At 45.4% G+C, this 27600-nt stretch overlaps 1 protein-coding gene across 1 annotated transcript in view; it reads left to right on the top strand.

The window, feature by feature from the left end:
• The window catches only part of LOC112298453 (ectonucleotide pyrophosphatase/phosphodiesterase family member 7-like), a 34722-nt gene extending 9556 nt beyond the window's left edge, over positions 1–25166 (top strand). The window contains exons 2-6 of the mRNA XM_045189652.2: positions 8191–8336; positions 18214–18840; positions 21740–21977; positions 23083–23206; positions 24833–25166. Of these exons, the coding sequence (XP_045045587.2) occupies positions 8191–8336; positions 18214–18840; positions 21740–21977; positions 23083–23206; positions 24833–24902 (1205 nt within the window). The 3' untranslated portion in view covers positions 24903–25166. The remainder of the gene's footprint in view (positions 1–8190; positions 8337–18213; positions 18841–21739; positions 21978–23082; positions 23207–24832) is intronic.
• The last annotated feature ends 2434 nt before the right edge of the window (positions 25167–27600 follow it).

Raw genomic sequence — 27600 nt, 5'->3', positions numbered from 1 at the left:
ACTGGGCCTCTGCCTTAGGACCATTCTCAAGTCTTGTTCAAGGATACAATTATTTATTGATGGCCATAATTAAAAAGCAATGTCAAAAAGAAGCAGCATCAGCATTTTTCATTTGCATTTACACATGAGCAAGAGCAAATTAGTAAAGTGGGTGCACTAGGGTTTTATTTTCTCCATCCAGGAAAGGGCTGCCATCAGCTGGTGCTAGTGTTGCAGTCCAGCCTCATTTCTACAGTGGAAGTCGGTAAGGTATTAAATTTCTATTGGTGCACTGGGGCACCTGTTCTCAATTCAATACTTTTGTTATGTTATCAATGGGTGGCACTCGGGGTTGTAGACTTGGAGTGAATGTGGTTTTGAACCCTAGTGGGACCGTTTTTCCATCAGTGTCTTGACGGTAGTTCTGAATGAGTTTGTTTGCTCAAGACTGGAGCACTGGGTTGATTTAAGGGGGTTGGTTGACTGGATTTGGCGGCTGTTCTTCCTCACTGATTTTATACTAGGTAGTTAATAAAACATTTTCTTCTTTGGTTTTGGGAATGTGCACTTAATGAAGCACTGGACCTCACAAATCAGAAGGCAAATAAAGATACATTTATAACTTACATGGTAGATTGGGTCAAAGGAATTAGTAAATTGAGGTCCTCATAGTAGGTCCTCAAGTTCTTGTTAAGTAAGTGAATGCATGAAAGTATGTCAATGCCCTAATGGACTATTTGTAAAAACATATACTCTTCCACCTGAAAATTAGTAGGTAGAAGCTGAGGAGATGTTGGGGGAGGTGCTCTTAGTGAGCTATTAAATTGTATCATGGTTTATTTTAATCCCACTGAAGTATTTTTTTTCCCACATTGACTTGGGACTAAATCAAGTTCTGTCTTCTATTTGTCCAGATCACACCTGGCCATCTACAAATGGGGCAGAAGGTGGAAGGGGGGTTGTTCAATTAAATTCAACGAACATTTGTTGAACCCCTACTAAGAGTAAAGCCCTATGCTTTGTGCCAGCGAGAGACCAAAATAAACGAGGCACTGCCCTACTCTCTGCGATGTCAGAGAAAAATGGTTATAAAAACAGAAATCCATTCACGCTAGCTCAAAAGAACCACACTGCAAGGCTCTAATGAGCAAACTCATGGATAGGAGGACCAAATTAGAGAATGGCAACTTCCTCTTTCTGGCTCTCAGAAGCCCAGTGGTCTTTCTCATCAGCCCCATGGACTTTCTTATCTCTGCTTCTCTCCCTCGCAACTATCTTTCTCTTTTTGCTCACGGTCAGCCATGGTAGACAGCAGAGCCCACCACTGGCTGATTAGCTACTGGGTCTCTTGGTTCACGTCTTGAGAGAGAGAGAGAGAACTGGGTTTCATGACAACCAATTGAATATAGGAAGGAGATGTCACATGGTACAAACATGCTGCCTAGACCCACCTTTAGGCAGGAATATGAGTAGGGAGATTCTAAGAGAAGGTACCCGTGAGCACTGCAGGCAACGCCAGAAGATACTTTTTCTGTTTTTAACTCTCTCCCCTGACCCTTAGTTGTAAATATCATGAGATAATCTAGGATGCCCTTGGTTCAAAATATTTGAGAAAGGGAAGGAGAAAGGAAAAGTTGGATCAAACTCTGGACTTCGTGGTTTCCTAAATTCCCTGCAAGTATGAGAAATAAATGTTGGCCCCTGAAAACCAAGAAAAGGAGTTGCATCCATCTGGGTTTGTTCCCAGACCTGAAATGCTGGGCTGGGTGAATTTATCTGCACCTTTCCAGAACTGATATGGTGTGGGAGTCTGCATTGTATCCTGATTAAAGCATAATTAGCAAGCAGCAGGAATCTCATTCACGAGGAGAGCTCATCCTACTTCCTGTTTAACTTGCATAATTACCCATATCACCAGACATTGAAGTGACATAGATGACAGACTCTAAGTATGACAGAGCCAGAAAGGCCCTCAGAAATTGATAACCTAGCTTGTTTTACAATGAGGGAAACTGAGGCCCGGAGAGAGAGAGAGCAAGGGCATGCAAGAGCCAAGACCAACCCTCCCCTCCAGTCCAGCCCCCCTTGCACAGGATTGTATTACAGTGAGGGCAGCATCTTCTGACCCCAGTGAAACCCACTCCGTTGCAGCTTCTGGAACTCCAGGCACAACCAACAGTATACCCTTCACGTAGTTTTTCTAGCCAGTTTCTTGGTTGTCTCCAGAGTAGAAAATGCAATTTAAGTAAAATGTGAATGCTATTCCCTACAGCTGTTCCTTTGTCTGCTTTTATTCTCCTCTATCACGTTTTGTTCACATACCAGAACTGGCCCTTGACCAGGATAAAGAGGTTTGAGCAGCAGGAAGGAGAAATCAAAGGGGCAGTGGAAACTTCTACTGGGTCATTAGTGGTGCCCAGTCGCTGGCTGGATTTAAAACATGCCTTTAAGTGTCAGGGTGGAAATAACCCAAACACCACAGAGGTGGTTCCCTTTGTGCAATTACTGAAACTAGCCAAGCCGCGGAACGGAAGGGTCATGCTCCCTGAGCTCATTTTAGCTTAGTCATTTGAAACTTGGGTACCACCACTTTGAGAGGAAAATGGATTCTATGATTGGGTCCCAGGCTAGTCTACTTAACTGAAATGATAATTGACCTCTAGGTCCCAGTGCATGCAAGCAGCATCCTTAAGGTACAAGAGGGGGAAGTTCCTCCGGCCATGGCATCCTTCATTTTCTCCCATCCCTTCTCCCAAGCGCTCCCAGTGAATCTGGGCCCCAAGCTTTCCCAGATACTAGACTAAGCCAGGTTTTGGTGGCTGCTTGCCCTACCTCTGGTTTCTCTGTAATGAGCAATCTGCTAGAATTAATGCATGTATGTTAATGCCTAACATGCATGCATAAATGACTAAAGCCCCTGAACCGGTTGTTCTGATGAGTTAGTAGCACTAAAACCACTGACTTGTTAAAACACAGGCTCCAGACCCCATGCCAGAGGTGAGGATTCAGCAAGGGCTGGAATGGGGGGCCAGGGAATCTGTGTTTTAACAAGGAACTCGATTGAGTCTAATACTGGTGGTAGAAAGAACAATGGAGAAATGCTACAATAGGTGAAATGGCAGGTGTTTGTAATGCCAGGGTGATCTGCTTTTTGTTCGGCAGGAAGATAGAACAGAATCTCAGATGCTGCAGATTTTAAAAAATAAAAGGCAAAATAGAGCTGCTCCCTGGGTGCATTATCTCTGTGCTTCCGTTTCATCTGCTGGAATGTGGCATGGCTTGGCCACGAGAAAGCTCAGGCACTGTAACAGGAAGGGGGCTCCCTGTAGATTTCAGAAGGCTCGCATGATCCATTTGCAAGGCTTGAAAAGTTCTTGCCCATTATGGCCTCTACCTACCAGTAACAAAGTAATCCCACTCAAGGTATTCAACCCCCACTCCTGAGAGACAGAATAGCAGAGAGATTAAAAGCACCAGTTGTAGATGTTCGACATCATCAGGCATTGAGAAATGCAAGACAAACTCACAATGAGATAGCACTTCACATCCACTAGTTTGGTCATAACCTTAAAAAAAAAAAAGGGACTTCCAGTCAAGATGGAGGCATAGGTAAACAAACTTCGCCTCCTCATGCAACCACAGAAAGAATTACAACTAGACCTGAAAACAAATAACACCCAGAACAGTTAGAAATTCAAGCTGTATGGAAGTCTGACAACCAAGGATTTAAAGAAGCCACATTCATCCAGATGGGTAGGAGGGGTGGAGATGGGCGGAGGCACAGAGGCAAAGTGTGGCACAGTGAGGCAGAGCTGCAGAACAGGCAGAACCACGTTCACACGTGGTGGATAAAAATCAGGAGGGACACCTTGGGAGCAAGTGATCCCAGACGACACAGCCCAGGTTTCCCACACCAGAAAAGTAAATCCCCATAATTTCTGGCTGTAAAAACCAGTGGGAGTTGGAGCAGTGGAAGAAACTTCTGGATTTTCAGGAGACTCCACTTGAAGGGCCCTCACAGAGTTAAAACATATGCAGACTCAAAACATACGCAGACTCACCCCCTCTAGGAGTCAGCACCAGGGCAATAGCTGGAAGGGTACAAGTCACACACTGTGGTTGCCGGACAAACCTCCAGAAGCCAGGCAGTGACATTATCACCCCTCCAAGCCCTCCCCCCAACAGAGAGCCACAAAGCAGTGAAGCAGGTTGCCCCACCCTGGCGATCACCTAAGGCTCTGCCCCACACAATTTACAGGTGGCTTTTCTACAATAGTCCATGCTACTAAGACAAGGAGTCAAAGCAGCATTACCTAACACGCAAAAACAAACAGAGGGAGGCTGCCAAACTGAGAAGACAAAGAAATGGGGCCCAAGTGAAAGAATAGAACAAAACCCCAGCAAAAGAACTAAATGAAACAGAGATAACCAACCTATCAGATGCAGAGTTCAAAACACTGATGATCAGGATACTCAAAGAACTCCCTGAGTACAGCAACAACATAAAAAAGACCCAGAAAGAAATGAAGGTTACACTAAGTGAAATAAAGAAAAATCTACAGGGAACCAACAGTGAAGGAGATGAGTTTGGGATTCAAATCAATGATTTGGAATATAAGGAAGAAGTAAGCATTCAACCAGAACAAGAAGAAGAAAAAATAATTTTTAAAAAATGAGGGTAGTATAAGGAGCCTCTGGGGCATCTCCAAACATACCAACATCCAAATCATAGGGATCCGGGAGAAGAGAAAGAGCAACAAATTGAAAACTTATTTGAAAAAATAATGAAAGAAAACTTCCCTAATTTGGTGAAGGAAATAGATACACAACTCCAAGAAGCACAGATAGTCACAAACAAGTTGGACCCAAAGAGTACCACACCAAGACACATCATAATTAAAATGCCAAAGGTTAAAGATAAAGAGAGAATCTTAAAAGCAGCAAGAGAAAAGCAGAGAGTTACCTACAAAGGAGTTCCCATAGACTGTCAGCTGATTTCTCAAAAGAAATCTTACAGGCAAGAAGGGACTGACAAGAAGTATTCAAAGTCATGAAAAGCAAGGACTTACAACCTAGAGTACTCTATCCAGCAAAGCTATCATTTAGAATGGAAGGGCAGAAAAAGTGCTTCCCAGATAAGGTAAAGCTAAAGGAGTTCATCATCACGAAGCCATTATTACATGAAATATTAAAGGGACTTGTTTAAGAAGAAGAAGATCAAAACTATGAACATTAAAATGGCAAAATTTCACAACTATCAACAACTGAATCTAAAAAAACAAACCAAGCAAAGAACCAGAACAGGAACAAAATTATACATATGGAGATCATTTGGAGGGTTATCAGCTGGGTAGAGGAAGGGAGGGAGTGGGGGAAAAGGTGCAGGGATTAAGAAGCATAAATGGTAGGTACAAAATAGACAGGGGGATGTTAAGAATAGTATAGGAAATGGAGAAGCCAAAGAATTTATATGCACGACCCATGGACATGAACTAAGGGGTAGGATTGCTGGAGGGAATGAGGTTACTGGGCAGAGGGGTGCAAAGGGGGAAAAAGTAGGAGTATTATAATAGCATAATCAATAAAGTATTTTTTAAATGAAAATAGCAAGTGTCGGTGAGAATGTGGAGAAATTGGAACTCTTGCACATTGCTGGTAGGAATGTAAAATAGTGCAGCCACTGTGGAAAATATTTTGGCAGTTCCTCAAAAACTTAAACAGAGTTACCATATGAATCAGCAATTCTCCCCAAACAAAAGCAGAGACTCAAGTAGATACCTGTACGTGAATGTTCATAACAGGATTATTCACATAGACAAAAAAATGGAAATAACACAAATGTCCACCAACTTATGAATGAATAAACAAATTCTGGCCTATCCATACATGGAATATTACTCAGCCAGAAAAAGGAACTAAGTACAGACACATTCTACAGAATGGATGAACCTGGAAAACATTGTGTTCAGTAAAAAAAACAGACACAAAAAGTCAAATTGTATGATTCAATTTCTATGAAATGTCCAGAATAGACAAATCCATAGAGATAGAAAGCAGATTAGTGGCCAACAGGGAAAGGGAACAGAGGAATGGCGGGGGAGGGGAGGGGCGGTGACTGCTAATGGATACAGGGTCTCCTTTGAGGGTGATGAAAATACCTTGGGCCCTGGCGGGTGTGGCTCAGTGGATTGAGCGCAGGCCTGCAAACCAAATGGTCACCAGTGCGGTTCCCAGTCAGGGCACGTGCCTGGGCTGTGGGCCAGGTCCCTAGTGGGGGGTGTGCGAGAGGCAACTACACAGTGATGTTTCTCTCCCTCTCTTTCTCCTTCCCTTCTCCTCTGTCTGGAAATAAATAAATAAAATCTTTTTTAAAAAAGAAAATATCTTGGAACTAGAGAGGTGATTATTTCATATCACTGCGAGTGCACAAAAATCACTAAATTATACACTTTAAAATGTTAATGGTTGGTTTTAAGTTATGTGAGTTTTACCTGAATAAAATAACAAAAAAGCATGGGTTATAACCAAACCTCCCAGGTTCAAAACCCAGCTCTGCTGCATGACCTTCAGCAAACTCTGTGCCTCGATTTCCTATAAAGGGAGAAATCTCTAAAGGGGACTACAGTAATATCTACTTGCAGAGCTATTGGGAGAATTACCATATTTTTAGGGACTATAAGGCGCACTTCCCCCCCAAATTTGGGAGGAAAATGGGGGTGCGTCTTATAGTCCAAATGTAGCTTACCTGGCTCCCAGGGGGAGGGGGGTGCCCAGCGGTGGAGCGGGGTTTTTTTTTTTTTCCCTATTTTCCTCCTCTAAAACCTAGGTACGTCTTATGGTCCGGTGCATCTTATAGTCTGCAAAATACGGTACATGAATTAATGTCCCTAAAGGAGACTTGGGAGAGGTGTTGGAGCATGGCGTGGTAAATGTGTGCCGCAATTCCATTACATAAACCTACCTGTTACACAGGCAAACCGAAGCCAGGAAGGTTAGGTGCTTGCTCGAGTTCACACAGCAAGTTCAGAAGTCACGTCAGGGTTGGCACCCAGCTCTCATGGACTCTAGGTCACTGGCCTTCCTCTGCTGACAATCTGATTTGATCCTTCACCAAGAATCTTGACACTGAATGGCCCCAAGCCCTGGCAGCAGCACCAATTCTTTCCAGTAATCCCACGTGTGGTTGTCTATCCGGCCTACCTACAAGGCAGAACAACTGTTTGAAGCTTTACAGCAACAACTCCTTTTGCATCGTCTCGGTTGAAAGCCTTGGTCGCCCTTGAGGGACTTTACCCACCAGCAGCCTGGTGGTGACTCTGCCCCAGTGGGGAGCTTTTCCCTTCCCTGTCCCAGCATCATGAATGCCCTGCCTCAGTTTACCTTGGACATGAGGGAAATCGTCACTATCTTATCACAGTCAGTAGGTTCATCCAGAGTCTCTCGTTCAGGAGGTGGGGGGAGTAGGAGCCCAGTTCTCCCCTTAGACTGCCCCCCATGTGCACTCCCCCTTTCCCTGGCCCAGTGCAGGATCACAGGGATTTTTCACACTTGGTTTGATTCTTGTGTCTTTCAGAACAATCTAGCTTACTCACACTCCCCAACATCTATCTTCCTCCCTCAAGTAGACAGAAATAAGTCTACGCCCATCTATGTCTAGAAATCCTGCTTGATTCCATTGGTACTTGAACAACATAGCCCATGGGAGTCCTAGGAGAAACCCTGGGAGGTTAGCTGAGAGAATCAGGCCGACTGGATGTTAAATCTTGAGTCAGACTATCACAAGCCAGAGATAAGAAAAATAATCTCACAGGAAGTGTCCAAATCCCAGTCTCTGAGCTTCTGGATGCAGAATAACCCAAGAAACCTGGCCTCCCTATGCCCTGCCTTCCTTCCTCCCTCATCAATTTCCACAGCCAACATCAGCTCCCCCCTGGGCTGTGAGGTCTGTTGCAGGAGCAGGTCCAGTCTGGCATGTGTGAGATGTGATTACACTGTGACACGTGACCACACTGCCTTTGTGGTTACCAATGTTTGCACCTCCAGAATAACAAGCCTGAAATCCCTGGGTGGCCATCCGGAGTCAAACTCCACCAGAACACATAGACCAACTGGAAGGATGTTGGTATGTGTGTGGGGAGGGGTCTTACGACCACATTAATACCCCCAGCAACCTGTTCATAGAACTCACACCTTCCCTCCTTTATCCCCAAGGTCGCTGGATTGAAGATCATGGAGTCATTCATAACATGATGTTTAACACTGAGACAGGCTGGAAGTACTCCTTCAAGACCACACAGAACAAGACTGAGTGGTGGGACAATGGCGTTCTTCCCCTCTGGATCACAGCCCAGAGACAGGTAGTCAGACACCCCAGGCTGGCTTCCAAGGGGTTTGCCTCTCATTCTATGGCATGTGGGATGGAGATTAGAAGATGTGTGACCTTGGGCAAGTGACTTCACCTCTCTAAGATTTTTCCCCTAAATGTGTAATAGGAATCATGATGATGTGCTTATTTAATAGATTTGATGTAAGGATTAAATGAGATATGCGTGAAAAGCGGTAGGTACAGAGGAAATGCTCAGTAAGTGCTCTCTGTTATGGATGGACAAGTCAGGCAGAGACTGGCTTACGTATGATTGTACCTCCAGGGCTCACCATAGAGTCTGGACCCTTTGATAAAAATATCTGTTTATACACTTCCTCTGACTTAGGCATAAAAGCCATTGAGAACGAAGTTGACCATTTAATTCATCTTCAGGCCATGTAAAGCCCTGATGAGAACATTCACTTGAAAGGATTCCAGTGGCCATTCGTTATCGCTTTGGAAAGGCAGAAATCAGAGCTGTGTGTTCAACTCCCAGCCCAAAACCCATTGCCAGCTTTGCATTTTCTCAATGAGCTTCCGGATGTCACTTCAGGATAGGTCCTCTTTCTTCTTCTGCAAGACATCAACGTTTGCTCCAAAGCTATCCGGGGTCCTGGGGTTTCATATCTGTGCTCCAAGCCCAGGCTAAGCATGTCACATTGCAAGGCGGTATAACGCAACCTTGGGCCATGACCTCCTCTCTGTGCTTGAGTTGCCCTATCTGGAAAATAAAGATTGTCAGAGTCCTCGCTTCAGAGCCTTTGGAAGGACTGACTGAAATAATGCCTGTAAGTACTTAGATCTAAATGCTCAAAAACTATCAGTTATGCCTTTGAATGGAGGCTGAATCATGTCAGTACTTCTTCAGCTGGTCACTGTGGCTCTAGGCCAGAACTGTCCCACGGAACATTCCGTGACGATGGGCGTGTTCTATTTGGACACATCCAATATGAAAGTCACTAGCCACATATGGTTACTGAGACCTTGAAATATGGCCAGGGAGGCTGAGGAACTTAATTTTAATTGTACTTAAGTTTAACTAATGTCAATTTAAATCTAAACACCATTGTGGCTAGGGGCTACCGTACTGAACAGCGCAGCTCTAAGAATCACAGTGGGTGGTCAGGGAGCCTATCCTACCTCACGTGCATTTTTTTCTGTAACTGTTGCACCTTAATTCCTTCCTCTTCTGTAATGTTTTTTAAACTTTGAGGCATAAACTACACGAATAAATTCTGTCCTTTCAAGAAAATTATGCTCATAACACTATGAGTGAGGCACTGATTTAAGTGCTTTACGTGTATTAATGTGTAACAACTCTGAGGTTTACCCATTTAACAGATGAGTAAATTGAAGCACACAGCAGTGCCATAACGTCTCAAGCTCACAAAGCTAGTGCAAGGCAGAGCTGAAATTTAAGCTCACCCTGGGCAGCTGAGCCTTCCCAGAAGAAGAAATTCTGCTTGTGGAACAGCAGTTTCAGTCCAGTCCAGAGGGTTCCAGACTGCTCTGCCTGGCAGCCTTCCCAACAGATTTCACAACTGCCTAGCTGGTTTCCAGAATCAGAGACTTCCGATCAAGATGGCATCATAGGCAGACATGGCTCACCTCTTCACACAACCACATCAAAATTACAACTAAAATACAGAACAACGATCACTTAGAACTGTCAGATACTGAGCTGAATGGAAGTCTGACAACTACAGAATTAAAGAAACCACATCCATCCAGACTGGTAGCAGAGGTGCAGATGCAGTAGGGGCTGGTCTCCCACCCATGTGTGGTGGATAAAAATTCAGGAGGGATATCTCAGGAGTGAGAAGTCCCAGCCCCACACCAGGCCACCCAGCCCAGGGTTCCAGGGCCAGGAAGATAAGTCCCCACAATTTCTGTCTGCAAAAACCAGTGGGGATTGGGTCAGTGGAAGAAACTTCTGGAGCCCTAAGCAGTTCCTCTTAAAGGACCCACGCACCGACTCACCTACGCAGACTCACTCCCTCTGAGTTCCGGCATCAGGGTAGCAGCTTGAAGGAACCAGTGGCATACGGGGAGGAACTGAAGTGTCTGGCATCAAGGAGAGCAGAAGCCATTTTCCCTTTCCTAAACCCTCCCCCCCCACAGAGCCAGCAAGCTGTGCCATATCTGAGACTCCATCAATATGGCTCACACTGTTTGACCTCCCTGGGAGATCCCCAGAGACTCATCCCACCCAACTTACAGGCCCACCCAAGCTGCTTTTCGATATGAATGGCTGATTTTGGCTCAAGTTCGCAACTTCCTAAATACTATTAAAAAAGCAACAGCATGCCTCAGGGAGCCCCAGGCCCAGCACCAGCAGTAGCCAGCCTAAATTCACAGCTTGGCTTTGCCTGGGAATCTCCAAGCCCAGCAAAACTAGCAGCCATCTCAGATTGCTTTATAGCTCAGGCAGGGTGGCCCTGGGAAAAACACAGGTGGGGGCTACCTTGGTCTGCACCACCGGGAAACCCCAGGGCCAGTGCACCCAGTGGACAGCTACAGACCACACTGAAGCACCACCACCCTGTCCCTAAACAGCTGATCCTCCACAGAGGGTAGAGGTGTGTGGTCAGTGGTCATAGCCAATCCTTGCAGCTGACTGGCCTGGGTAAATCCCTCCCATTGATCTGCCAACAGCAACAAAAGCTCAACTACAAGAGGAGGGTATAGTCAGCCCACGCAAAGGGTGTACCTCAAGTATCCAGCTTGGGTGATCAGGGAGGCCGTGCCACTGGACCCTGCAGGACACCTACTATATTAGGCCACACTATCAAGACACGGAATCAAAGCAGCTCTACCTAATAATACATAGAAACAAACACAGGGAGGCTGCCAAAATGAGGAGACAAAGAAACATGGCCCAAATGAAAGAACAGATCAAAACTCCAGAAAAAGAGTTAAACAAAAAGGAGATCAGCAATTTATCAGACACAGAGTTCAAAACACTGTTTCTAAGGATGCTCAAGGAACTTAGTGAGGACCTCAACAGCGTAAAAGAGAGATCCAGTCAGAAATGAAGGGTACACTAATTGAAATAAAGAACAATTTACAGGGAATCAACAGTAGAGTGTATGAAGCCAAAAATCAAATCAATGATTTGGAACATAAGGAAGCAAAAAACAACCAATCAGAACAACAAAAGAAAAAAAAGAATACAAAAAATGAGGACAGTATAAGCAGCCTCTGGGACAACTTCAAGCATCCCAACATTTGCACCATAGGGGTGCCAGAAGGAGAAGAGAAAGAGCAAGAAAATGGAAATCTACTTGAAAAAACAATGAAAGAAAAATTCCCTAATTTGGTGAAGGAAATAGACATGCAAGTCCAGAAAGCACAGAGAGTCCCAAACAAGATGGATGCAAAGAGGCCCAGTCCAAGACACATCATAATTAAAATGCCAAAAATTAAAGATAAAGAGAGAATCTTAAAAGCAGCAAGAGAAAAGCAGAGACTTACCTACAGGGGAATTCCCATAAGGCCATCAGCTGATTTCTCCAAAGAAACTTTGCAGCTAGAAGGGATTGGCAAGAAATATTGCAAGTCATGAAAAGCAGGGACCTACAGCCAAGGTTGCTCTCCCCAGCAAAGCTATCATTTAGAATTGAAGAGCAGATAAAGAGCTTCCCAGACAAGAAAAAACTCCAGGAGTTCGTTATCACCAAACCATTATTATATAAAATGTTAAAGGGACTTATTTAAGAAAAAAAAAAGATCAAAACTATGAACAATAAAATGGCAAAAAATACATATCTATCAACAATTGAATATGAAAAACAAACTGAGCAAACAAGAACAGAGACAGAATCATGGATACAGAGAGCGTTTTGATGGTTGCCAGATGGGAGGGGTGTATATGGGAATGGGTGAAGAGGTGAGGGGATTAAGAAGTACAAATAGGTAGTTACAGAATAGCCATGGGGATAAAAAGTACAGTATAGGAAATGGAGTAGCCAAACAACTTATATTCCTGACTCATGGACATGGACAATGGTGGGGGGAGTGCCCGAGGGAGTGGGGGTTGCTGAGTAGAGGGGGGCTAAGAGGAAAGTCAGGACAACTGTAATAGCTTAAATAATAAAATATAACTAAAAAAGAAAATAATAAATAAATAAATAAATACATACATACATACATACATAAACTTGCCCTGGGCTCAGCCACTGTTAACACTTAATTGTGACATAATATTACTTCTGTGGCCAAAACCACTTAGCCATGGATTTCAGAGTAAATCTGCTATTTGCCTCGCTGCTAAAGAGAACTGGACAGTCTTCTTTAACTCACTATTCTAAACCCAAGGCCTCTTTAGTCTCTTGCCATAGTATTTGCTCACTGGCATGCAGCCTCTGGTAGCATTCTCCTTTCCTGTCATTTTTTTACTCACAGTTCTTGTCTCATTGCCATTTATTTGCAGGACTTTGTTTCTTTCTGCTCAATTCATAATCAGAGTTGTTTTCCTCTGTGTTTAATTCATAAGTCATTGTGCAGAAAGAGGATCTGGTACAGGGCCAGGCAATTGACAGCACACCACTTGTTTGGCATGTGAAGGTCAAGTTGGTATATCTTGTTCCGCCACTGGCAGCTCCTGCCACTGGTAGCGCCATCGGCGAGCTCCCTGAGGGGCTGGCAGAAAAGTTGCTTCAATCAGATTAAACCAGCAGCCCCAGGCCAGTGCCCCAGGAACAGCTGGACTGCTGGCCCCAACTGCCATTCAGGGCACATCTGTATTGCCAGGCAGGGCTGGAGGAAGGGGGCCTGCCGCATATGCATCATTAGGAAAATCCATCCTTCTCCCAAGTCCCTTCCCGGTGAGCTTTGTGGAGATTGGTACGTGAACCTCTGACGTGACTAAAATGTTCTCCTCCAGTGACACTAATGCTGCTGGAGTCCATCAAGATACACGAGAACTGACATGCCTTGGTGGATGATGCATGAAAGACAGGGTTCCTGACCACCTTTGCGTCCATTGTTCACAGCCCACAAGTATACTCACGTTCCAGCAGCACTTCACTAATGGCCAGGGTATAAACTGAGAGGCTCCACTGTGCAGTCTGCAATGAGCACCCCCGAAAACTGACTGTGACCAATGGCCAAGGTGTGTCACCACATTCACAAATTCTAATTCTCAGAGAAAGGCAGGCAGACATGACTACAAAACCTAGGAAAACTGTAAAAACCTAGGGGCATGCTTTGCCTCTCTCTGGAGAAGCTGCAGAGTGTATTAAGCAGTGACATGGCAGAGGATGGATGATCTGAGCACAGTCTTCATTGGTGACAAGAGTCTGTGACAGGACTACAGTAGGCGACTACCAGGAGGGGACTAGAGGAGAGGGTGGGAGGGCAGCTACAGTTCTCGGTTCTTATTGTAAGCCAGGTCTCCTAGACAATAGTTGCCAAATTTGGAAGAGCTGTGAGCAAGATCTGCCTAGAATAGCAAGATAATACATCCAAATACTGACCCAAACCCTGTCTTTATTATGCATCATAAAGGCTCTAAGAATAACAACCCCTCCTCCAAAAAGGGTAGGAGGGCAAGAAAACGGAATCTTGAATGTCTAGCTGCCTTCTGTTCCATGACTCCTTCTAAGCACCGAAGAGCAATGAAAACACCCAGAACCAACTTTGACTTTTGAATTTCAAGCACATGGAGTCCATCTCTATCCACTCAATCATTCATTCCCTGGAATGAGTAGTGAACTCCTTTCCCTCAGCCGCACATACTCCCCACCAAAGCACAAGGGCATTCGTAAAACGTGTGCCTTGTGACATTAATTCTGTCACCTAAAGGAAGAGACAAGACAAAATGCAAAACCAAATTGAAACTTTTCCTCTAATTATTGGTCCTGAAGAGTTTGGTGAGTCTGTTTAAAACCCAACAGTCAGGACTTCCTGGTAGGAAGCACCAGCTCTTGTTTTTAAAAAGCAACTTAAAAGTAATAGCCACATTGGTGCAACATTGCGCTAAGGGAGAATAATGAACCTAATAAAATTAGCGATTTTCCAATTGCTATTGCTACTGGAAACACTGATTATGCTAATTAAAGGGTAGAATAGTAAATACCAACTCTTTTGCATCCAATTAAGGGCTCAGATTATTTCTCAGAAGTATTTGTTGAAAATAGCACTTTTGATTATCATGAGTCCCAAATAAACAGAGTCAAGTGTGTGTGTGCACTCACACACATTTCCCTCTGGAGCTCACTTCACAGAGCAGCACCGCTCCTAAAATTCCTGCGGGACCAAGTGAGGGGAATCAGTTTCCTGAGACCGCAGCCTGGAATACCTTTAAAGGTGTGTGTTGTGAATACAGCACAAGAAAACAATTCAATTCCATGTTAGGAACCTCTGAGACTTAACGTGCAAACATCGGGAATTCAACTGGATATGCAGGGCCACCTAAGTCCTGCAGAATATCCATGTCAGAGATTCTAAATAATAAAACAGCCAGTCAAACCTCATTTCATGAAATTCCATACTTCAGAGCAAAGTCAATTTATATGTACATTAAACAAAGCACTGTCGCTAAAACCTGCGAATTGTGTTGATTGCCAATCAGAATTGCAATAAATAAATATTAGAGGATTTGCAAGTTAAACCAACCATAGAAATTCTATTATCAGAAAGGAAATGCGTTACCTGTGGAGGTTACAAATAAGATGGTAGAACCCAAAAGAGAGTTTCTGTAACTATTTGCATAAGTTAATCAGGAGTGAGAACAGGATGGGTTTTATGGCCACAAAAGAAGATATGATTCATTCACTCATTCAGCATGCATTTAATCAATAGCACTTTTGCTGAGCCAAGCCTGTTCTAATTCCCAGGAAAAGTGTGGTCGACAAGATAGACATGTCCCCTGATGTCTCTAGAAGAGAGAAATAGACAGTAAATAAGTAAACAAATCAAGATGATTTCAGATTGGAGAAAGCACTTTAGGGGAAATGGGATAATAGAAAACGAATGCTGGGGGTGGAGGGGATAATATTTCACCTAGAGCTAAGGATAGCGCAACTCCTAGAGCCTTGCAAAGCATTTGGTGTTAAGACTGTGTCTTAAGTCAAGTTTCCTGAAAGCAGAGCCTGAGGCAGGGATTCAGTTCGTGTAATGAATGCATTGAGAGAGAGGTCTCAGGAGTTGGGAATAACGGGCAGGGCAAGGGGAAGAGCTAAGTGGGACGTGGTCCCAGCTGGAGACCAGCTTTGGCCTGACCCCACGGGGAGCTCTGGAGCATAAATTGAACCTCAAAGTTATCTCACCCTGAGGCCAGGGAGCTGATCTTTTGTCCCCCCTTCAGTCAATCACTGGCCACAGGCAGCTGCAGGTGGAGGCGCACTATGGGACACCTTCCCCGGTGAGACAGGACTTGGCTACTTGAGCAAGGGTCATTTTCCAGATAATGAGGTAGCTGAGAGCCATTAGCAGCCACACTCACAGAAACGGGTGGGAGTGTATTGGCCCGGTAAAGGGATCTGGGTGGGGCACCCTTAGCATCCCCTACAATTTCCAAATTGCTTTCTTACTTCCCACACATACATGGGACATTTTGGTATTACTCTTGATCATACTTACTCTGTTCATTTATTGACAAAATAGCCATCACCCAGGGGCCATTATTCTTCCTAGTCGTTTATCTCCACACCAAATCACCATACCATAGTCACACCAACACCACCCCTTGGTTCTTCTGAGACCAGTAACTTCAGAGTGTTTTTTCAGCATATCCAAATCTTGGATGACACAGGGTGTGTCACAGAAAAACCCTCAAGGTAATGGCTTAGCTGAGATAAGGGAAAGTCCATGCTCCCCAAATAAGCAGGCCATTCATTTACTAAACCGAAAATCTATTGAGTACCTGCTACGTGCCCATTCCTGGGTGAGGAGCTGCTTTGCAAAAACGGAACCTACTTAGTAACGTGTCCATCTCATTGTTAACACATGGGTGAGCACACAGAAAAGTATTTTCTTTTCCTAACTATGTTACCATGCTTTATCCAAAAAATCACCTTTCGGCTGGGGAGTAGATCACTTAAGAATATCTTCATGACTTTGCGGTCACTTGTGTTGTTAAAACGGCCTCATTTCTGAAGACCCAGTTCTGCTCATGGTAGAACTTCATCTCAAAACCCAGTCAAAGCTCCCCTCCCCACAGGTCCCCCATCCTCTCCACGGACCCCCTCGCGGCCCCAGCAGCCTGGGGTAGAAGGAGCATAGCCTATGTTCTCTGCTCCTTCAGATACATACACACCCTTCCCTGGTTTACTCTCTGGAGACAAGGAGAAGAAAGAGGGATCAGCAACTCCTATGACAGATTGTAGGGAGTCTTTTTTTCCTGTTGGCTGTAATTTGCTGCCCTGCCTAGATGCCTGTGGCCTGACAGAGAGGGTTGAAGGTCCCCATTGACAAGGGTCTCGGTGTCAAGCAGCAGTCCCAGGCCTCTCTGGGGCCTTGCAAAACTCAGCCACATTTCATGGCCAACCCACCCCATTCCTCCCATGTAAGGAGCCCGATGTCACACTCTGCAGTCATTTCTGCCATGACTGAAGGCCTTAACCTCATCTTCCCTCTGCATCCCCAGCCCCAGGGTATATACGCACATTCCAGATTCACCTTCAGTGCCCCACAGGTGACAGAAACTAAAGGAAACAAGCGTTGGCCCCTCTTCACCTGACCATGCCTCCTTGCCCAATGCTCCTTGTCTCCAGGCAAAATAAAAGCTAAGTTCATCAAATAGTTACTAATGTGCTCTGCCTGCATTTAGTTCTCACAACCAGCCCATGAAGTGGCATAATCACCCGACTTTACAGATGTGGAAACTGAGGTGGGGAGTGTAACACGCATCCAAGTGGTGGGAAAGGATATAGCCAGGCAATCCAGCAGCAGAACCTGCTTTTAGCCGCCATCTTGTTCTGCCTCTAGGCAGGTCATCAGGCCCAGCGGTTGAGCAAATATCTGCACAGGGAGCAAGACAGCAATCTCCCCCTTCCTGCAAAAACCTGCAAATTTTAAACGAATTAGATATGGGAACCAGCAGGGCAGCTTCGCTCCTCTGCAACAGCTCCAGATGAAGTCCCAAGATCATATTTCATTACCTTTACTGTGACGTGGCCCAAGGCTGAACCAGCTGCAGTGGCCAGATGATGCAGTGTCCTCTGCAGCCAAGCTGGAGCCTCATCCCACATCAGGAGCCAGATGTGGAACCAACGCATCCAGAGCCTGGCACGGAGCAAGGCCAGGGAGAAGGGTCTCCAGGGAAACTCAGGGGCTCTAACCAGCAGCCAGGGGAGTAGGTGGCAGGCAGGCAAACATATTAACCGTCCACCACACACACTGGGTCAGGGCTGCGGTGGCTTGTTACATCCAGAGGCAGAGTGCCTACCATGTGCCAAAACACAATGCCCAACACCCCATCTTCAAATTATCCAGCTCTAACCTCACAAAAATTCCATCAACTTTTTGGCATTTTTACATGTAGAAACAGTGAATCGTAAGAGATTAAAGAACTCACTATCCCCAACTTAAAAAGCCATTTTCCTCCACTCTAAGGAACTTCTTTTTTCATTTTGCCATCTCTGAAGTTAGAGTACAACTTCCAGTCACTGGAGTGCCGTGATTTAATTGGCAGCATTGTTCTTCCTATTAGTGTCTAAAATAGTGCCATGTCTTTCAACTCATGGAGGTTTAGATTCAATGAGATCCCAGTGAAGCCAAGAATGAAATCCAACCCCCATGACTCCAAAGCTCATGTGTTTTCTAAGCCTCTGGACGAGGGCAGGGATGTCAACAAGTTGGGCTTCACTTTTTATGAGAAAGATATAAGACATGGCCTTGATGGAATTTTCTTCTTGTGCTTGCAGGGGAGGAAGACGGCGTCATTCCACTATCCGGGGGGAGGTGCTCAATACAAAGGGGAAGCCATCCAGAGGTCCCTGGTGGAGTCTTACTCTCACCCGGACAGCAACGAGACAGAGTGGAGGGAGAACATTGACATTGTGATGAACTGGTTCACTAAGGAAGACTTTGACTTTGTGACTCTGTACTATGGAGAGCCAGATAATGTGGGGCACCAGTTTGGGCCTGAGACCGAAAACCGAAGGGTGATTATTCAGCAAATCGACAGAACCATCGGGTACCTGCTGGAAGCCATCGAGAGGCACAGCTTGACTGAGCACCTCAATGTCATCATCACATCAGACCACGGCATGACCACAGTGAAAAAGAAGCCCAATGTCACTGAGATCCTCTTGACCAACTACATCAGGTACGAGGACTTGGTCAAGTTTGATATCGTGGACTATGGAGGCTTTGGGATGATCCTGCCCAAACCAGGGAAAGAGGAAGACCTTTACCAAGCACTGAAGAATGCACACCCTCATCTCAATGTCTATAAGAAGGAGGAATTTCCAGAACACTTCCATTTTGCTAAGCACGAGCGGGTCCTGCCAATTGTAATGTTTGCTGACTCTGGTTATAACATCAATGGGGTGAGTTGATTCTAAAATGAATTAAGTAATCTTGGATCTGGGAGACAATCACTAGGGAGGAATGGTTCTGGAAAACACTAAAACATAAGCGCATGCACACTGAGTGGTGACCTACTGTCTTCTAGGTGTTCCCCACCCCCCCCCCACAGCCCACGTTAGCATTATGCAGTAACAATGACAAACGTCCCTGATCAAGGCTAAGTGTCCAGCACTGTGCCAAAAAGTTAATATGAGTTGTTTCTATTTTATTTTTTCAACAACCCTAAGGACAGTTGTTATCTCCCTCAGTTTAATGAGGAAGAAACCAGAGCTAGAGAGACGTGAGTTGGGATTAGATGTGTAAGGCTGAGGTCTAAACCCAAGCCTGAATGCTTGATTATTATTCACAGATCACCAGGAGAGTCACACACAAAAAAAAATCTCCTGGTTCCCCTTTGCACCTGTTTTCTGTTTAATTTTTTTTTTTTAAAGCAGCCCTGGTTGGTGTGGCTCAGTGGATTGAGTGCCAGACTGTGAACCCTGCGAACCAAAGGGTGACTGGTTCAATTCCCAGTCAGGGCACGTGCCTGTGTTGCGGGCTGGGTTCCCGGTGGGGTGCACGCTAGAGGCAACCACACGTTGATGTTTCTCTACCCCTCCTCCCTCCCTTCCCCTCTCTGAAAAGAAATAATTTTTTTTAAAAGCAATCTTGTTCACACAAAAATGTATAGACAAATGCTCACAACAGCATCACTCACAATAACCAAACAGTGAGAACAACCCAAATGCCTACCAGCTGATGAGTGGATGAACAAACATGGCACATCCATACAGTGGGATATTATATAGCCACTAATAGGAACAAAGTCCTGACACATGCTGCAACTTGAATGAACCTTGAGAAAATTATGCCCAGTGAAAGAAGTTAGACACAAAGTATCGCAAATTGTATGGTTCCATTTAAATAAAACGTCTGGGACAGGCAAGTCTACAGAGACAGGGCATAGGTTGGTGGTTGTCTAGGGCTGGGGTGGGGGGACCTGGGGACAAGTGGGGAGTGACTAAAGAAGCCACGGGGTTTCTTTTGGGGCGTGATAGAAATCTTCTAAATTTGATTGTGGTAATAGTTGGACAGCTCTGTAAATACACTACAAATCATTGAATTGTATATTTTACATGAGTAAATTGTATGGTATATGAGTTATATCTCAACAAAGCTGTCATGAGAAAAATAAGCAAGTCTAAAGAAGAAAATACCAAAATCAATGCTAATTGTGAGACATAAGTGAAATGGTGCAGTTTTTGTTAACTACCAACCAATAATTCATGGCGGAACAAAGTCGAGGTGATGTTTAAACATCCGCAACAAAAGACCACCTCGGCTATAGCTCGAAGAATCCCTGTTTAAGGCTGTGGACAGGAGCCAAATATTATCATTATGTTTGCGATCTGTAAACTCTCAGCTTACTACAAGTCCTGGGCATAACAGGTATTGGAAAACGCATTAGGCTACTGTCTAGTGGTAGTAGAAGTATTCACAATAAAATGCAACAATTTATTGGTATTTTGTAATCCCTCAAGTAGCCCAAAACACTGAGGATGTGTGCCCAAAGCTAAGGCCTCTCCAAGGAGAGACTCCAGGGTCAGTGGCCTCTTTGTAAACCTGGTTCATGATGTAACGGGTTGCAAGTGATAAGAAGTCATTCAGGGGGACAGTCACATTCCCAGCATGACCAACCAGACAGTTTGAGAGAATAGGATGCTGTGATCAGTGTAATCTTCTGACAAACTGATCATTAGAGAGAATGTTCTTTGGTCTCAGTGCATGCCACTGAGTATACTTTCTCTGATTCCCATCTACCTGCCTGCCTTGAGATGTGGAGTGGATGCTACCTTCTCTCTGCAGGTGATAAGGAGCCTACGAACCACATGAGGCCATCACTCAGGCACTTGCTCTTGATGGGCTGCCCCGTGGCCTCAGAGATCATTGGACTGGTTTCTTTAGCAAGGGCGAGGGAGCCTGAGCTGAGTGACAGGAGCTTTCTCTATTCACCAGGCCAAATATGAGACCAACTTCCCAAAGCACAGAGCATCACATTTCTCACATGCCAGACTATCTGTTGGTCATAACAAAATATAAAGTGTTGTGACTGATGTCACTTAGTCATTTGAAAAAGGGCACAGACAAAAACCTATCTGTCATTCATTAAACAATTACCTACAGTCCTTATTCCCTCCTTTCCAAACCTTCCCCCACCCTAAAAAAATATATATACACACTTCTGTGCCATAAAAAAATTACTGTATTTTGCCGTGCGTAATGCACATGCATGTTTCAGTGTGCATTATATACGGGACCACTAGACCTGTGGTGTGTAGCCATTGCACCCATGTATAATGTGCATCCTTATTTTTCCCTAAAACTTTTGGGCACAAAAGTGTGCATTATATGTGGCAAAATTCAGGTACTTGGCTGTAGAACCAGGCAGTCTGGGTTCAGATCTGCTCCAAATCTTGCTACTACATGATTCTGAGCAGGCTCCTTGGTTTTCATTATCTTCAAAATAGGGACGATGATACTAGTGCCCTTGCTGGGCCACTGTGAGGGCAAAAAGAGTTAACATATACGTATAAAGCATCAGAACAATTCACGGTACACGGTAAGAGCTCTATGCTTGAGTTGATTGTTATTGTCATATTGGTATCATCATCTTTTTGCCGTTTCTAATGGGTATGCTTTCTTTATTCTTTCTTGAAGATGTTTCATTCCTTGCTCTTCTCCCTGCCACTGCTGAAAGTCCTTCCTTGTCATTTACATTTTCAAAGATTTCGTGGACCCAACAAGCATGATATTAACTAAGGGGCAGTTCTCTTTCAGTGAACTGGGATCCAGAACGGCTTTTTTGTTATTATTTTTCAGCAACTTATAATATATTTCAACAAAGGAGACCATGGCTTTGATAACGTCCACATGGACATGAAGACCATATTCAGAGCTTTCGGGCCAAATTTCAAGAAGAATCACCTGGCTGAGCCTTTTGACAGCATACATATCTACCCGCTCATGTGTAAGCTCCTGGGGGTTACCCCCGAGCCCCACAACGGCTCCCTGGCAGTCACCCAGGACATGCTTGTGGACCCTCCTGACCAGCAGCCAGGTGAGATACAAAAGCAACCACAGGAAAACTGGCGGCGTGGCCTGTTCTATCCCGAGAAAGAACAGGTTCATAATGGAGTCTCCTGGGGAGGCATGAAATCAAGCAGAATAATCCTGCTTCCCAGCAGCTTTCGCACCCCCAGCACAAGACACCAGCAGCTCTAAACGGACAGCAGGGGACACGCTGGTGACACTTCACGTAGTGCCTCTGGGGCCAAGGGAACGCTCTCCACAGAGGACGTTAGAGGAAGTCCTTCTGATCCTTGGAAATTGTGTTCGGTCTGCCCCCAGATGCCCCTTGTAAATACCAAAAATTAGCCTTCCTTCTACAACTCCATGCATGCTGGTGCCTGGAAAAATGCTGCTCGCCCATTCCGCTCATTGCTGAAAAAAAGGGGCGGGGGGTCCTGTAAATGACGAGGTTGCTAATTCTTAAGACTTCAAAATTCCAAATCTGGGTGACATAAAGGAATAAAGGAACCATCTCTGGGATTCAGCCGTTTGCAAACCCTGGCCATCTTTCCTTCTGCCTGGAGAGACTTGGATACCGCCTGATGATTTGTCAAGCGCTTAGAGCAACCGCCCTCAATCAGAGCAGAGTGTAAAGAACAGCGTCCTGCCTTCCCACGATCTTCTCGTGAACTTACAGAAAGCAGGCCATTTTGCAGAAAACTAAATAAATGACCGCTTCACAGAATTATTGAGGATTTGTTTAACTTTAGGGGTTTTGCTCGACGACTTGGACCTCCCTCTGCCCCACAGGACACTGGCAGCCGGGGTGAGGTGTGTCTGCCGTCAGTTGCTGGCAGGCAGGACACCCCACAGCTGATTTTCAGTGAATTGGCTTTCAGCAAATTGGTCATTTGGCAAAGCGGTCATTAGGCAAATGGGTCATTTGGCAAATAGGTCGTTTAGTAAATCGGATTTCAACAACCTGCCCTGTGAGATTTCTCTACAGTGAGCACTTTCTTGGGTTAAATGTACATTTCATTTCCATAATTAATATTCACTACTGCCTGGATGGGAAACTTCCCAGGGACCCAGGAGCAGCTGGAATAGCATCTTAATAATCAGGCAATTAAAAACCTTCTGATTTTTTTCAACAGGAGGAGAGATGCAGTGGGCATCGGCTCTCCGAAACACAGCGACAGGTCTTGGGATTGTCACAGGGGTTCTTGCAGTTCTGTTTGTCGCTAGCGTGATATACACAGCCATTCGGCGGAAAAAGAAGTGAGTGGCCTTTGGGTTTCCTGTGGGTGGTGCACAGAGTAATAATCCATTTCAACCACTTCCTGCCATGGGGTGCCCGGCACTTTGAGAACCCAGCAACCAGAGCCAGCTTGGACCCAGGGCTCAGAAGAGCCAGCAGCTTGGTTTAACACTCTTCTGTCACAGTCTCAAAATTCTTGATTTTTAACAAGGACCCTGCCTTTCCATTTTGCACTGCCTTCCCCACCCACCCCACCCCACATTATGCACTGGTTGTAGTTTTCTAGGGCTGCCATAACAGAGCACCATAAACTGGGTGGCTTAAAACAACAGAAATGTATTGTTTCACACAGATCTGAAGGCTGGAAGTCTAAAATCAAGGTGCCGGCAGGGCCATGGTCCCTCTGAAACCTGTAGGGAAGGGTCTTTCCTTGCCTCTTCTAGCCACTGGTGGTCGCCAGCGATCCTTGATGTTCTTTCTCCAATCTCTGCCTGCACTGTCACACAGCAGCCTCCTCCCTGTGTCTCTGTCTTCTAAGGGCACCAGTCATGGGACTTAGGGCTCCCTGTAATCCAATATGATCTCGTTTTAATTATATCTGCAAAGACCCTATTTCCAAATAAAGTCACACTCCTAGGTATCTCTTGGGGGGACATAATTCAACCCATAATATTGGTCCTGCCACCAATCGAAGCATCGTATGATCCCAGTGCACTGCTTTCTGTATCTCAAAAATTTATCACTGGACTGAGCCTCCTGTGTTATTACACCCCATCCTGACCATTCCTCTACTGTAACATAGCATGAGGACCTCCTGAACACTAGAAACTAAGGAAAGTTGGAACTTTACTTAACCTTAACTCTATGTCACAGCCCACATATAACGTAATTTATATTTAACCTATAAAATTATCCTGTAAGTTGAAACATGACCTATAAAGGTCTCTACACCCTGAAGCAACATTTTAGAAAGAAATTAATCGGTCTTTTTTTTACTGAAACCATTAGCCATAGGAGAGATACAGGAAAAACTGCAAGGTACTGATTAAATCGCCATGCCCCCAGCATAATTTATAAAAGGCAACCATTCCATACAGACGCTTTTATTATTGAAATCCCCACATCCAGAAGCTGAATCTTTAACAGAGCTTCCCTCTTGCCACTGGAAGGACCACTGAGATGTGTCCTAATGCTTCTCTCCGTACTAACGCCACCTAGAATTTTACTTGTCATGTTAAACAGGCGTCCGAATCGTCACTTACGCCTGAATGTACCACACCTTTGAGGTTCACAGAACATTGAACATCCTTTCAGGGCCTTGATCCTTCCAGATTCAGACCTGGAATGTGTCACCTTTGTCGCTCCTGAGAGCCCACACGCAAAGATAGTTTTCTTCTGCGTGCAGATCAACGCTGTTGCCCACTCAGGGTCCTTCCCCAATCTGCTTCCCATCTGTGCCATCAGGAAAAGTTGGGCCAGCCTAGGGTTGTTGATATCTTAATATAACATCATACAGTATTACTGTGGCATTGACTATACATGTCCTTTTGCTCCACAGAGGAAAGGTAACTAATAGCTATTATGTGTTCATAGAACAAACCCTATATTTATGAGTTTGATCCATTCCCATTGGTTTTCTCCTACAGGCAGAGAGCTGATCAAAACAACAAAAATGAACCAACACAACTGGCCCAGCTCCCGAGGACATCCTTTTAGGAACAAGACTCAAAGTTCAGACTCATGGTTGTATCCCAGGTGACTCTCAGGACACTGACTAAAGAGGACTTATGCAACATCTCGGAACGAGAAACTATTAATTCCATGTAAAAACACAGCAATAACCACAGCACAGCTTCTTCTCTATTTAAATCAACAGTGTTACAGGAATAAAAGATGAACGATTTTTGTGTCAGATCCTGTGTTAACTTGGTTGTGGAAGAAGCACAACAGATATGAGAGAATAAATACGTTCGATTAGAATTAATTCTCCTCTCTTGTCCTCATAGCTGAGCAGGGCCCTGGTGTTTCTAATCCAAAAGGGGTAATGAGATTTCATTTGTCCTCTCATTTACCTTCTGCAAGTATATTTAACAAATTAGCTCTCAAGACGCCTCTCAGTGGAGTTTTACGAGAGATTTGGGAAGGTAACCGTGTCGACTTCGAACGCAGTTCAAAGTCCAGAGGCAGCACTGGTGAGCTGTGAACTGTCTGCCCTGACTTTCACTCAAGACGTAACAATATTGAACAGAAATAATTATTTTTCTCTTTTCCTCCCCAACCCCACCTCTGTACAACTCCACAACACCCAAGAGCCCTCTTACCCTTTTTTCAGATTCCTTTTTCCCCCAGTGAGAACTCCCACTCAGCTCCATGTGCTCATCACACTTCTGCATTTATCTGTGTGATCATTAGTTCATGAGACCCTGAGCCCCTGGACAGCAGGGACCGCTCCTGGTTTTTCTCACTGGTGCATCCCCAGTGCCTGACAGTGCCGAGCATATAATAAGTGCTTCATAAGTATTTGATGAACAAAAGTCCCTATGAGGTAGGGATAGACCCAAAAGATAGGGGAGCGAGAGCTCCTGTCTTGCATTGTTACCAGAGAAACCCAGATTCTTCCTGCTGGCACAGTGAAGAATTACAAGTCAGCGAGTCTATTAGCATGTAAGCAAAGTTTATTAGTGAATGGGAGAGCAAAAGCCAAGGCGGCTAAAGGCCTGGGTGGCCAGCACCCGAGCAGCAAGAGGCTGTGTGGCCAAAAAGGGGTGGCCAGGGACCTGGTGGCCAGAGGCACCCCTGCCAGAGGCCAAGTGACCAGGGCCCTCCCACCCCCAACCCCAACCCTGTGTGGGAGCCAGGAGCCAAGAGGAGAGACTAAGAAAGTCCTTTGTTCTGAGGACTTCTATAATTGGTGGGGTGGGAGTGAAGAAGTTACATTTTGATTGTTACATTTTTACATTTTAAGGTGGTGCCAGCCTTCCATGAAGACATGACTACCTAAACATAGGTATATGTGGGGGTCTGTTGGCCAGAATCCTTATCTTGCTCTAGACTCTATTTGTTCATTTTGTAGGTGACAGGAGGCAGGCAGTTAACGAAAGCTGTTTATGGGCCCTTTCTTTGGGCACCTCAGACCCTCTCCCCTTCCCCCTTCCAGGCCTTGGGATGAATACACAGTCTCAAGCTTTTCCTTTTCCCAGCTAGTGGAGATGATACACACAGACTTTCAAGGGCTCCCCGCCCCCACACCGCGCACTATAATAGTTTGTGTTGTTTGGGAAGCCTGGCAGCCTTATCCGACCGGGCTCAGGATTACTAAGTCAGGGGTGAGACAAGCTTTTCTTTGCTTTTAGCAAAAGAAAATACTAAGTTCTATATTAAGTTCTTTGTTAGATTGCAATGGTGAAAGCCCTGCCTTTATTTCCCTTCTGGCCACCCATTCCTAGCAGTTACCTAAGTGTTAAAAGGTGTTGCCTGGCAACCAGGGCGCTAGCCACTGGCCAGCAACAGTAGCAAAGTCTCAGGATTCTTACTATGCTATCTCCTGCTACACTGTCACGGAGAGGACATGACCGCAGGTTGACCTGCGGGCGGTTCTGGGCAGTTGGAGGCTCCTCATCCCCTCCCTCCGCTGGCCGCTGTTCCCAAAGTGGGAGCTGATTCTAGGACACCAGTCTTGAGAGAACTGTGGTGTTGAGACCACCTTGATTGGTTACGTGACTGAAGGCCTCTACAGAAATTTTAAAATTCTGGGTAGTGCGGAGACCTGCTGCTGTTGAAGACACCGAAGACAAGACCCTTAAGTAAGCTCCCTTATTAAACCGGCCACCTACCCGTCTGGAGTGGCCTGCCTCGCTTTCTTTTCTCTTTGCACTCCGTGTACCAGCCAGTTTGGAAACCAACACCTTTAATTAAATGCCCTTTTCCAAGGAGAGACAGGGTGACCACGGCCTTAGCCCACGGGCCCTGAGCCTGACAGGCACTCCCACACCCTCGAGGGGCGGGAGGGCTGTCAGGGTCCCTTCTGCCCATACACACAGAGGGGTGGCACTGAAGGGCACAGGGCTAAGATAAAGCCGCAGGGGCAGCCCTTGGCAGAAAGACCCTCAATAAAGGTTCAGGAACAGCGAGAATGATTACCAGAATCTCAGCCTCATCAGACGCTACTAACGAAGTACTTGCTTCTCTGCAAAGCTGCAATCTGGCGCCGCACTCTCACTCCGCCCCGACGATAGTTTGGCTCCACCCCCTCCAACTATAGCCCCACCCCCCAGATCACAAACCTCCCTCGGAGCCCTCCTCCAGGACCCGCCTCGAACCTTCCCCGAATCGCGCCCCCTACAATCCCGCGAAGCCAAGACTGCCTCCCCTACATCACACCCCGGGATCAGAGCTCCGCCTGGCCCCGCCTTGA

The sequence above is a fragment of the Desmodus rotundus genome, chromosome 1, assembly GCF_022682495.2.
Source record: "Desmodus rotundus isolate HL8 chromosome 1, HLdesRot8A.1, whole genome shotgun sequence".
In the NCBI taxonomy this organism is placed as follows: domain Eukaryota; kingdom Metazoa; phylum Chordata; class Mammalia; order Chiroptera; family Phyllostomidae; genus Desmodus; species Desmodus rotundus.
Note: the sequence above shows the minus strand (reverse complement) of the source record. Positions and strands in the feature narration are given on the sequence as shown.